This window comes from Stegastes partitus, unplaced genomic scaffold (assembly GCF_000690725.1).
Source record: "Stegastes partitus isolate 25-593 unplaced genomic scaffold, Stegastes_partitus-1.0.2 Scaffold1390, whole genome shotgun sequence".
NCBI classification, from domain to species: domain Eukaryota; kingdom Metazoa; phylum Chordata; class Actinopteri; family Pomacentridae; genus Stegastes; species Stegastes partitus.
This window is the reverse complement of record NW_007579121.1, coordinates 81,053-92,398: the sequence shown is the minus strand read 5'-3', so window position 1 is coordinate 92,398 and position 11,346 is coordinate 81,053. Positions and strand designations below refer to the sequence as shown.

The 11,346-nt window shown below is 42.4% G+C and overlaps 1 protein-coding gene across 2 annotated transcripts; it reads left to right on the top strand.

Annotated features, from left to right (window-relative positions):
• The first annotated feature begins 1,134 nt into the window (after positions 1–1,134).
• On the top strand, positions 1,135–8,627 carry tspan34b (tetraspanin 34b). Of its 2 annotated transcripts, none has more exons than XM_008299189.1 (8): positions 1,135–1,371; positions 3,059–3,136; positions 4,048–4,263; positions 7,170–7,244; positions 7,335–7,442; positions 7,528–7,665; positions 7,751–7,843; positions 7,922–8,627. In XM_008299189.1, the coding sequence occupies exons 2-8, from the start codon at positions 3,080–3,082 to the stop codon at positions 7,979–7,981; spliced, it is 747 nt and encodes a 248-aa protein (XP_008297411.1). In that variant the 5' UTR covers positions 1,135–1,371; positions 3,059–3,079; the 3' UTR covers positions 7,982–8,627. The 2 variants fall into 2 exon arrangements, with proteins under 2 accessions (XP_008297411.1, XP_008297412.1); XM_008299190.1 differs by lacking the exon at positions 1,135–1,371 and adding an exon at positions 2,476–2,749.
• Positions 8,628–11,346: the final 2,719 nt, after the last annotated feature.

The window sequence follows — 11,346 nt, the reverse complement described above, 5'->3', positions numbered from 1 at the left end:
TTTTTGTTGACCGATTATTGCTAAATTAAATGCAGTGCTTCAGTTCTGATGTAGCCTCCTCTCTCTGTCTTCAAAAACTGAAAACACAAGCTGTTGCCACAAACCAGGAAGTTAGCTTCTCTCACAGTGGCTAATGCTACGCTAACGGCTAAGTTAGAAGGCAGCAACAGATTAACCTGAAACAGAGTTTGGTAAACAATAATTAATACTGCTTTAAGATGTGGACTTTAGTGGGAAATAAAAGTGAAAGAACAGCAGAACTGATCAGTCAATCCCAAATCCAAATTTAATCACTACTATGTCTAGTTTACATATTTAGTTATAGTCACTTTATTAACGAAGAAGCCTCGTTATGAAGGATGTCTTCTCTGCTATTGCATGCTGTTAAAACATTACCACAGTGCTTAGCAAATGGATTACCCAGTGTCAGGTTTATGCCACAACTGATCAAAATTAACAGCATTGGTAGTTACCAAAATCATTTTTTATGTTTCTGTAATGCTTAATACACCAATATGTAGAAACTCATTAGCCAAAATAATATTTCTAATGCTTAAATATAATTATTATTGTTATACGTGAATTTTCAAATGTACTGTTTTACAAAAAAACTGAAAAAAAGTAAATTTAGTCAATTATTTCTTGCTTAAAATGTCAAATTATTGTTGTTTATTTGCATTCCTGAACAGAAAAATTTGTTTTAGTGGTTGAATGACTTCTTAGAGAAGCCCAGTGACTCAAATTCCTCTTCAAAACTATAAAACTTCGAGAGCTGAGTGCTAATTAAAGCACTTCACGACGTTGGATGGTGTTAACAAATTAGATAGATGGTGTAATAAATTTGTTAAGCACAGTACATCAGTTCTAAATATCTGCCTTTTTTTATTTTTTTTATTTCTAATAATCGGCTTTGGTATCGGCCTTGAAAAACCGGTCGATCTCCATCACAAAGCCATTATTTTGTCATATTTGCACACTGTATTCAAATTAACACCTGGAACAGGTGGGTGTGGCACACAGGTGATCCTTCCCTCCCTCTGGACTCCAGCTCCATGGTGATGAGCTGTTACTCAGCTGCTCTGGTCACACCCCCCTCCTCCCCTCCTCCTCCCCTCTCAGTCCTCGCTTATAACCAACCGGCAGCCCTAAAATAAGAGAATGCTGAAAAAGTCCCCTCGCAGGCTCTTTTACGTGCTCCGACAAAGCCACAGGAAGCAGGCGACAGAGAGCATATTGTGGCGGCTTCTCTGCGCCACAGAACAATAATTTCAGTCTTGTGCTGGTTGTTGTCTGACAGTTGGCTCCCACAGGAACAGCCTCCATCACAGCAGCGAAGCCTCGCAGCTCGTCCTCGGATATCTCCTGTGAAAGGTAAGACCGGCTCAACTTTGACTTCAAGTTGTGTGAGAGTTTTTTTGTTTTTTATTTGAGTGGGGATAGTTTTTTTCTTCCAAGTGCCGTACCAACAAAGGGAGGGATCCATCCAACAATGATCCTTTGTCTCCTGAGACCTGCCTGCAATTATTCCGCTCAATGGCGTCCTTTGAGATTTGCCCGTCTGTGTTTTTGTTGGAAGTTGGTTAGTCAGAGGCCATTTAGACAAACAAATATAGACCACACGTCCGCTGACATTTAACACATGCAGCAGAGTGTTAAATGTGCCGCCTCCGAGCGAGACTTTCTGCTTGTTTTGTTGGTAGACTTTCTGCCAGTGGCTCCCTTTTTTTTTGCAGATTTGCATGTGACTCCGGCTTGTTAATACATCACCGGGCTGACTCCTCGGTGTCAGGGTGCAGCCGTTGACCACGAGGAAGTGGGAAAATCTCGGGAGGGGGAGTGACACGGGAGTTTGAGGGAGTCAAGGCAACTGCTCATTTCACGGCATCCTGGCCGGCCCCCCCTCCAGTGGATGATTAACTTGACGACATCCAGCTTTTTAACAGGGCGACTGACATGAAGTGACGAACCACTTCCTGAGCGTGGTTCATTTGAGCGGATATCTGGAGGTGTCAGTGAATGAAAACACCCGTTTTACTGCAGTCAAACAGGCAGAATTAAATCATGGAGAGCAGAGGCCACGAGGGAGATCCCGGCTCTAAAAAAGCGGCCTGTTGCTGCTCACAATGGGGTTTCTGCTCGGGCATTGTCGTTAACAATTTGTCTGTTTTGTCATCCACACAAAGGGCACTGTTCCCCTTCTGGGAGGTCCACACACACACATCTTGAAGAGGCCGTGGATGGTGTGAAAAGAGGGGGTGGGAGGAGAAGATGCAGAGATAGGATGCTGTTGTTTGTCAGGTGATGAGGATGTTGTGGATTTATGTGCCGCATACATAGAGGTAGTTATTGTGTTGTGTTGTCGTGCCTCAGTTCACCTTTGGTGTTAAACTTCCCACTTTGTTTTCCATGCAAATGCACACACTGGAGCCTCTGTCGAGTCCGTATCAGAGTCATCTTGTTTGAATTTAAAAAGAAAATTATTTTAAAAAACGAGCCGACGGCCGTGTTGCAACTCCCGTATTCGTCTGCCTCCCTCATTTGCATACCACCTGCTTTTCATTTGTGAAACTTTCCTCGAAAAAAAGCGCAGCAAGCTTCCTCATTTGTCGCCTCGCAAAAAGCACTCACCCAGAGTTCCACAGAGGTGACACGAGCACCGCGTAAAACGTCCTTGGAGTGGCTGATGAAAGGCGCAGGGCTCTCCGAGTGTTTGACGAAGATAAGTCATTCAGCCTTCAGAGGGTAAAAGGTGAGGAGTTGGGAAAATTGCAGGTGCTTTCCCCTCCCCTCGCGGAGGAAGCGGTGCTGTTAATTTGTCACCTAATTTGCACTGCGGCATGATGTAGTGAAACTCAGAGCAACACATCAGCCAGATGATTGATGCTGGGCACACAAATGACTCCTACGTGAGCACAGAAGTGTTGTTGAGTTGACATTGCTGGCGTCGAGAGTCCCTGAGTGTATCAGAGGGGCGGTAATGTGTCGCTGGCATTCATATGTTGGCTCAAAATACGCCCGACTAATGTCTTTTTTCTGTTTTTTCTCTCCCCAACTATAGGTAGAACTTTCAGCAGCAATCATGGGGTGCTTTGGTTTCCTCAAGGGCATGATGTTCGTTTTCAATGGCATCATCTTCGTAAGTCAAGACTTTTTGATGGGAAATCCCGACTTCACTGAGTTTTACAGTTTGTGCATCAACAGTATCGTCACAACTGGACTCGCTTGAGTTCCTTGAAGACGTTCCACCTCTCATCCAAGAGGCTTCATCAGTTCTGACTGAGTTCCAGATACTTATATCCTAAAGGATCCATCCTTAAGCGTATGTCACCAAGGACAAGTCATTAACACCTGAGTTTCGATAAAGTAATGGCTCCTTAAGGATAGAAGTATCTGGAACTCCCAACTAGTCAGTCAGAACTGATGAAGCCTCTTGGATGAGAGGTGGAACGTCTTCAAGGAACTCAAGCAAGTCCAGTTGCTTCGATTAATCCACGAGAATAACCACGACCTGGACGACTGAGAGTCTTCTCAGACATTCAGCCCACAGGTGCAACTTCTAAAGACTGACATGAAGAATCATGCAATCAGTTAATTTGTTCTTCTCTTTGTTGTCTTCACTCATACATTGACCGTTATGTTATCTTAGAAAGCAGTACACTTTCTATCCATGGTCGTTCTGAGACTCAGAAATGACTCATTCATGCTTTTTTTACAACACCAGCATGAAGCAAACTTAAATGGATGTTATTTAAACAGGAAATTGGTGTTGCATTTTCCCGTAATGGTGTTAGACGAGTGAAAAACATAAAAAGAAAGAAAGAAAGAACGTTGAAGCAGCAGTAGATGAGAACTCCTGACAATGAGATCATAAAATGGATCACACTTCAACAACGCTGGATCCTACAGTTCCTACAGTGCAGCTCGACCCTCCGTTCCTGTTAATGGTCTACTTACAGACTACATACCACTCCCCAGTAAACTGGCCTTTAGTTATGAAACAACTGAAGTGCTCCATTAATCGTGAAGCTTTTCTTCTCCCTCCGTCAGTTGGCAGGTGCGGCCATCCTGGGCGTGGGCATCTGGGTGAAGGTGGACAGCGGCTCCATCCTCAGCTTTCTTGGGAAAATAGACAACGCGCCGGCGGAGCTCAGTCAGGTGCTGAATGTCGGCTACCTGCTGATAGCCATAGGGGCGCTGCTGGTCGTCATCGGCTTCCTGGGCTGCTGTGGAGCCGTCAAAGAGAGCAAGTGTATGCTGCTGCTGGTAGGTTGACGGCTGCTGGCGGGTTAAAGGAACAATTTGCATGTTTGATATCATTTGTTTTCAGGTTGTTTTATCTCTTCATCTGGAGGTACAGCGAGTTTTTGTACTATAACGCGGAAATGTGTTTAGATATGAGGAAGCTGGTCCTGTAGAGTGAAGCCGGTGGGAGTTTGGTTCCTAATAAGACATAAAGTCCTCTGGAAATGTCTATTAGGAAACTATGGGGGCTCTAAAACGTTGGCGATGTACTGTTTTTGCCATGCACCTTGTTTTTGTGTTGGCTACATGTGGGTCATGTGTAAAATGAGGTGACTGCACCTCAGTTGAATCAACCACCATCCAAAAAATGATCCAATCCATGACTCAAAAGCGGTGATCCGACCAGAACCATCAGTTTCATCGCACCCCCAACATTTCCTGATGTACAGTTAATGGGTCACCAATTCACTTTATGTTAGTTATATACTAACCTGGCTTTCCTTTTAAACTTTGTAAAACAGAAATAAAATAGTCAACTAATGCATCAATCATAACACTCAGGACGACGAGGATGCACAGTCGTGACTTGATAATCCGACCCTTAACAATCCTAAACCTTGCTATCCAACAGGTTTTTAGGAAAAACGAACGGAACCCATAAAAACAGCCTTAACATAGCGACAGCCTTGGATTCTGACTCCAACATGACATTTTATGTCACCAATCAGGATAACGGCGTATTATCTGACTGAACAATCCCACAGATTGGCTACGTTCACACTGCAGGACTTAATGCTCAATGAGGATTTTTTGGGAGTTCGTTCACATTTCCAATTAAATGTGGAGCGTATCCGCCGCCGCCGCCGCCACCGATGGTGGAAACAGAACTGGGACCACTATTCTAAACTGGCATGTGTGTTCCGGCCACTTCCACCTCTTCAGAGCACTTCCCCAGGGTGGAAGTGGCCAGAACATGCACAAGCGCACCGGTCAATTAGGCGATGTGTAGTGTTCTAACAATACACTAGTTATTATAACAACTATAAACAATGAATATTAACAACTAATGAGCCTTCCAGCATCAAGCCCTCCTTGTATCTGGACCTCCGTCTTGACAATCCGACAGCCTTGCTATCCGACACGAAAGAAGGTTTTACATTTAGTGTCGGATTATCGAGTCACAACTGTACTTATTACCGTAATTTCTGGACTATTGAGCGCACCTGAATATAAGCCGCACTTGTCTATAAGTCGCAGGTGTTCCAACATGAGATATTTACACAGAAAGATTTTTTAAACTTTTAATTAGATACGTACTGGTAACACACACAAATACGTGCCGTAGATGCTTCTTTTCCGAACACTGCCTGTAACACAGCTAGTTAAAAAGATAAAAACTACAGCAACCTACCAGAAAAAGTCATTGATCGCTATCTTCATCTTCCTCCTGCACTAAAACCACTAAAGTCGTCTTTAATGTCGGAGTTGAACAGCCTTAGAATTCCTTCGTCACACATCTCTCTTTCGTTGTCGCTCTCAGTGTCACGTTCGTCTCGAGGCAAATTCGTAAAAATCCATTATTTAGCCGCGTCATTGTTTAAGCCACAGTGTTCAAAGCGAGTGAAAGAAGTAGCGGCTTATAGTCCAGAGTTTACGGTACCCACAAAAGCTGGTTTTCATCTGATCATTCCTAAGCTGGAAATATCCAATCAAGCAGAAACTAATACTATCAATGCATCAGACTGAACTTCATCACAAATCTGAGGTCAGAGTTATTCTGTCGTTGTCCACATGGTGTAAATTTCTTCACCTGCTTCAGAGCCCACGAGGCAATGACACTGCAAGGACAGCGGTGCACGTGGTCTGAACTCATAGAAGCCGATCTACTGCGCATGTATGAACGGAGTCCTCCAAACGGGCTACAAAAGTAGTGTGATTACATGTCCGTGGGGTCCTCAGCTGTCTGCAAGGGAGCTGAATCAAGGCTTATCACGGCCATAAGTGCATCGTGTCTGTCTGTTAGAGATAACGTTCATATTTGTTGTGTAAGTGTATTTATGTACGAGACTAGCCTGGCTGGATCCGCTTCAGTAGTCCTGCTCAAACCTCATGCAGGCGAACTTGAAACCTCGAGTCAGGTGTGAACAAATAAACCAAGCGCTCATTTTCCACTTCTCCGTAATTATCACACGACACTGAGAAAACAGAAGTCGTTTCTTCTGATAAACCAACTTGTTCTCTTGAGATAACGACGGTTAAACAAAACCCCGCGCCGCTCTCGACTTCTGTATTTTAGAAAATATGGGGCAACTGTTTTGCTACGACTCAGATGAGGATAAGACTTTCCTGTCTGCCTGGTTAATGTTAAGATGCAGCTAGCAGCTGGTTAGCTTATGCTAAGTAGGAAAACCAGAGCAAAGGAGTTTCTTCTTGCTTGAATTTACCTTAAACGGATAAAATCTTAACTGCATAATATTTTAGAAATGCTTTAGTCACGTTTGTAAGTTGTTATATTTGTTTGTTCCTTAAATTTTGTTGAGACTTCTTTAGCGCATAAGCTAGCTTTGAGAGTTCTGCACATTGAGATGACGTTTTGTTCACATAAACAGATAAATACAACATACAGTACTAATTAGTGAAATTTAAATGCGTTTTTAGGAAATGTTTTTGGATGGGCTCACTGGTTTCCCCCGCTAATATAAAAACACTGCGCTACGCTAAGCTAAGCTAAGCTAGCAGGCTGCTCATGTTGCAGCCTGTTTACAGTGTGTATGATGTTGGTATCACTCTACTCATCTCATTTTTTGCTAAAAAAAAGAGTATAAATGTAAAAGCTAGGTTATTATTTTAAAGCCACAATCACAAGTTTAGTTTCATAATTCTGCAGAATGATGAAAAACAAATAAAAATGTTTTTTTTTCCTCTAGTTTTTCATCATAGTCCTGCTGGTCTTCATAGCGGAGGTAGCCGGCGCTGTGGTGATTTTGGTTTTCAGGCCGTTGGTAAGTTATTAAAGAACACATTATGAGCGGTAACAGGATATTAGCAGCTGTGATTGTTAAAAAAAAATCATCTGTATTCTTGCATTTTAGGCAGACGAACTGTTCGTCAAGGTCGGCGAAGCAGCAGTTAAGAACATCAGGAAGGACTACGGCAAAAATGCCGATGTTACGGGACTGTGGAATACCACGATGAGCACGGTACGTGATCATCATCGTAAGTGACAGAATGCATCTTTCTCGCACCGTTTCACTAACGCTCTCTGTTTCATATCCTCCGCTCCAGTTAAAATGTTGTGGGTTCTACAACGCGTCAGACTTTGTTGGATCTCCGTATTACAACAACAACAACATGCAATTCCCGCCGCAGTGCTGTCCGGGCGCCAAAACCCCGTGTGATCAAATGTCAGCCAACAACAGCACGGCAAGTACAAGAAACAGTAAAAGCATCCGTGTGCATGATCCAAAACCGTAGTAAAAGTTTATTCTGCCTCTACTTTATCGTTCAGACAATCACCGGTTGCTTCCCGAAGATCAAGCAGCTGGTTGACGAGAACACGGTGGTCATCGTGGGCGTGGCGCTGGGCATCGCCGCTCTGGAGGTACGATAGGTGAACTGCAGGTAGTGGAAAACTGTTTTTTAATTGCATGTTTTACTCATATGCATTTCCCCCCCTCAGGTCTGTGCAATGATCGTCTCAATGGTCCTCTACTGCAGAATAAAATCCACGTTGGCCTGAATGCAAACCGCCTCGGAAGGATCCCTTTAATCACCGGAGTCTTTCTACTTCCTGTGTCGCCTCCTATAATTGCCTCACGTCAGGTCTCGTGCAATCAGAATTACCGAACGACATAACAAATCTATTTTTGCTACCTTTAAATCTAATAGATTACCATTTATGAATGTATCTTCTTATCTTATTTCTTACGAACACGTCTGTTTATAAACCTGGCTACTGTGTTCTTCGCCAGTGATTCCTGTAAATGTCGTAAATGAGTGTCGCTGTCTCCGACGCGCGACCAGCTGACGCGGAATTACACGAAAAGGTTCGATGTAATGATGAAACGGAGGCTGGCGTCGATGTCGGAGACGGGATCCACGACTGTGAATGTTTTCGATGCATCTTGTAAAATAGAAACAGAAGTGATGCGTTATTTGTTTGTAAGTTGTTTGTACGGTGATGGGTTTTGAAATAAAGTCCAGATTTTCAGGTCTGTATTTACAGTATTTCTCGATGGGAACGAAGCAGCAAGGTGCAGGTAAAAAAAATAATCTGTTTCCTCATTTATCACTTGAGAAAGCAAACAAGTCGACGGGAGTTTAGGTTGAGCTGGTTAGACGCCATTTATCCGGAACTATGAAATAAAACTGTAAGCTTTAATGTGTAACTTGGCCAAATGTTATCTTTGTTTTTAGATAAGGGGGCTTTTTGCCTGTGAGTCAGCCGACATGACTGCACTAATAGATGCCGGTAAGAAAGCTGCAAATTATCAACTGGTGTTGCATTAATTTGGACTCTGGTTTCATTACGCACTTAAAGTGCGGAAAGAAACTTCCCCCTGCAGGATGAGGCCTGATCTTTGGAATGTGCTGGTTAATGTAAGTACAGTGCACGAGTTAAAATGTCTACGAGTCACGCTTTGGGATGAGGCTGGCAGGCATCACTAGTTCATCACCTAAATCAAGAGCTTTCTACCGGTAAAACAAAATAAATGATAATATATTTAATTTAAACACATAAAATGGTCCAAACTCCAGTGATGTGAAAATGTAGCTTGACAAATGTATGTGAATATCTCTTATAGAGGTAGAAACAGTCTATCCAGGTACACAAAGAGCACAAAGAAAGTGCTTTTAATCATGTGAAATGTTAAATTACTCATTAGGAGAGATTTAAAGTCCCTCTCTGGGCGTTAATTACACCCCTAAAAACTCATCTCTGTGGATCAAAGTTGCGTATTTATAGGTTTTAGAACTCTATGTTGAAGTATTTCCGTCCACCACTCCTCACTTGCTGCAGCTCGAGCACTTTGAAACTACTCAGTGGCAACTTGAGTAATTCAGCCCTACATGTTTAACCCAAGGGCTGCAGGGTGACTCGGTGGTTAGCACTGTTGCCTCGCAGCAAGAAGGTTGCCGGTTCGCGTCCCGGTGAGGACACCCGGGATCTTTCTGCGTGGAGTCTCCATGTTCTCCCCGTGCAGCGTGGGTTCTCTCCGGGTTCTCCGGCTTCCTCCCACAGTCCAAAAACATGTTGAGGTTAATTGGTGATTGTAAATTGTCCGTAGGTGTGAATGTGAGTGTGCTTGGTTGTCTGTCTCTAAGTGTAGCCCTGTGATAGACTGGTTACCTGTCCAGGTGAACCTGTCTTCACCCTGAGTCAGCTGGGATAGACTCCAGCCCCCCATGACCCTGGTGAGGATTAAGTGGTGTGTAGATAGTTGATGGATGGATAATATGGGAGGAGAAGCGTGACTCCTTCGGGATGTTGTGGCGGCCGTCCTCCACCTGAGGGTGCAGCAGATCAAGAAAGGGAGACGATCAGTTTCTCAAACATGAACCAGCTCGTCTGCAGCACGACTGACTGTTAAACCTCATGCAAGCAGGTGGTTCTGAGCAACCGGAAAATGTTCACACTGATTCTGTTGCAAAAGATTATACAGACAATGCATCTGTTTTATATGTAAAGAAGGAGTGGGTTTGTAGTTTTAGCAGCTGTGGATTTATTCAAAGCTCTTGTAGAGAATCTTCAGGACTTTAGGGATGAAACCTGCTTTCAAGATCTCAGAACAAACTGCTGACCAGCTATATGAGGCTACAGTAAGGAGTAGATGATTATGGACCACTGATGCATATCTGCTTGTATGAATCTATATTTCAGCTAAACTTTATTTTAATGTTAATATGTTTAATGTTAATATCTGGAGATCTGAGGAAGCTTTATTGTACACTGACAGGCTGGTGATGTCTTTTGAAGAGCTTCTGAAAAGCATTTCTCACCGCAGACATTTGGCTTGTCATCGTAAGAAAAGCAGAAGGGCTGCTGCAGACTTGACAGGGTGATGATAGAGTCACTGAGCCCAGTCTGTGAAACAGTGACGATGCACAAATGAACTGCAATTATTTTATTTTTTAAAGTAAAGAAAGTCAGTTGGAGGACAAAAATGTGATATTTTAAGTAACTGCTGGAACTTTACATGCTGAAATATTTTGAAGCACCACAAAGCATCTACAATCAACCTCACATGTATTCCTACCCTCCCATTAAAGAGGAAAAAACATCTGAAATAAGTTGAACTTGACAAAAGTAATAATAAATAAAAATGTAATGAACATCATGACATTGCTTTTGAATTGTGGTTCAACATCCAAAACAAAACAAAACAAAACAAAACAAAACAAAACAAAACAAAACAAAACAAAACAAAAACAAGCATGATGGGACCCCTACACTAATATTTTGCTAAACAACCCTTTGAGCCAATCAGGTGTTTTCTGTAACTCTCAGTCAGACTTCTGCACCTGTTGACAGTTATTCTGATTTCACTGCTCATCAGTAAAGTGCTCTCATTTGGACCGATTTTTTATTTTTTTAAATTATTCTTTTCAACCACAATTCAAAAGCAACATCTTATTTCACTAAATTATAATTTAACAAATTTTTATTTATTATTACTTTTCTCAGTTTCTAGTTATTTGAGTGACTATTGTGAATTTTGCCTTTTCTTTAATGGAAGGGGATGAATAAATTTGAGGACGACTGTATGTTTGGTACAAATATGAAAACAGCGCCCTCAAGTGGCACCTCTGTGGAGTTACACATAAAACTGAGAGATGCCAATCTACTCACTTCTTCTCTATTGAGCAATTAATTAGTCAATAAATTCTAATAATAACAATAATAAACTTTCTCTGCCCTCCAAATCTAGCAAGAGTTTATTATTTACTTCCCCTAAAGTTAAATAAATCTTCATCCTTCCACGCTTTATTGTTCACTTCAGTGTTTGTGGACAAAATAAACACAATAAAAAGTTGTGCAGTTTGATTCCAGCAAACTTTTCCTGCAATTAGTCCAGATCCAAGCTGAGCAGGAGCAGCAACACC

Coding starts and splice junctions, on each gene's coding strand:
- tspan34b (XM_008299189.1), top strand. CDS start 3,080: ATGGGGTGCTTTGGTTTCCTCAAGGGCATGATGTTCGTTTTCAATGGC. Junction 7,245..7,334: donor TTTTGGTTTTCAGGCCGTTG/GTAAGTTATTAA, acceptor CTTGCATTTTAG/GCAGACGAACTGTTCGTCAA. Junction 7,844..7,921: donor TGGGCATCGCCGCTCTGGAG/GTACGATAGGTG, acceptor TCCCCCCCTCAG/GTCTGTGCAATGATCGTCTC.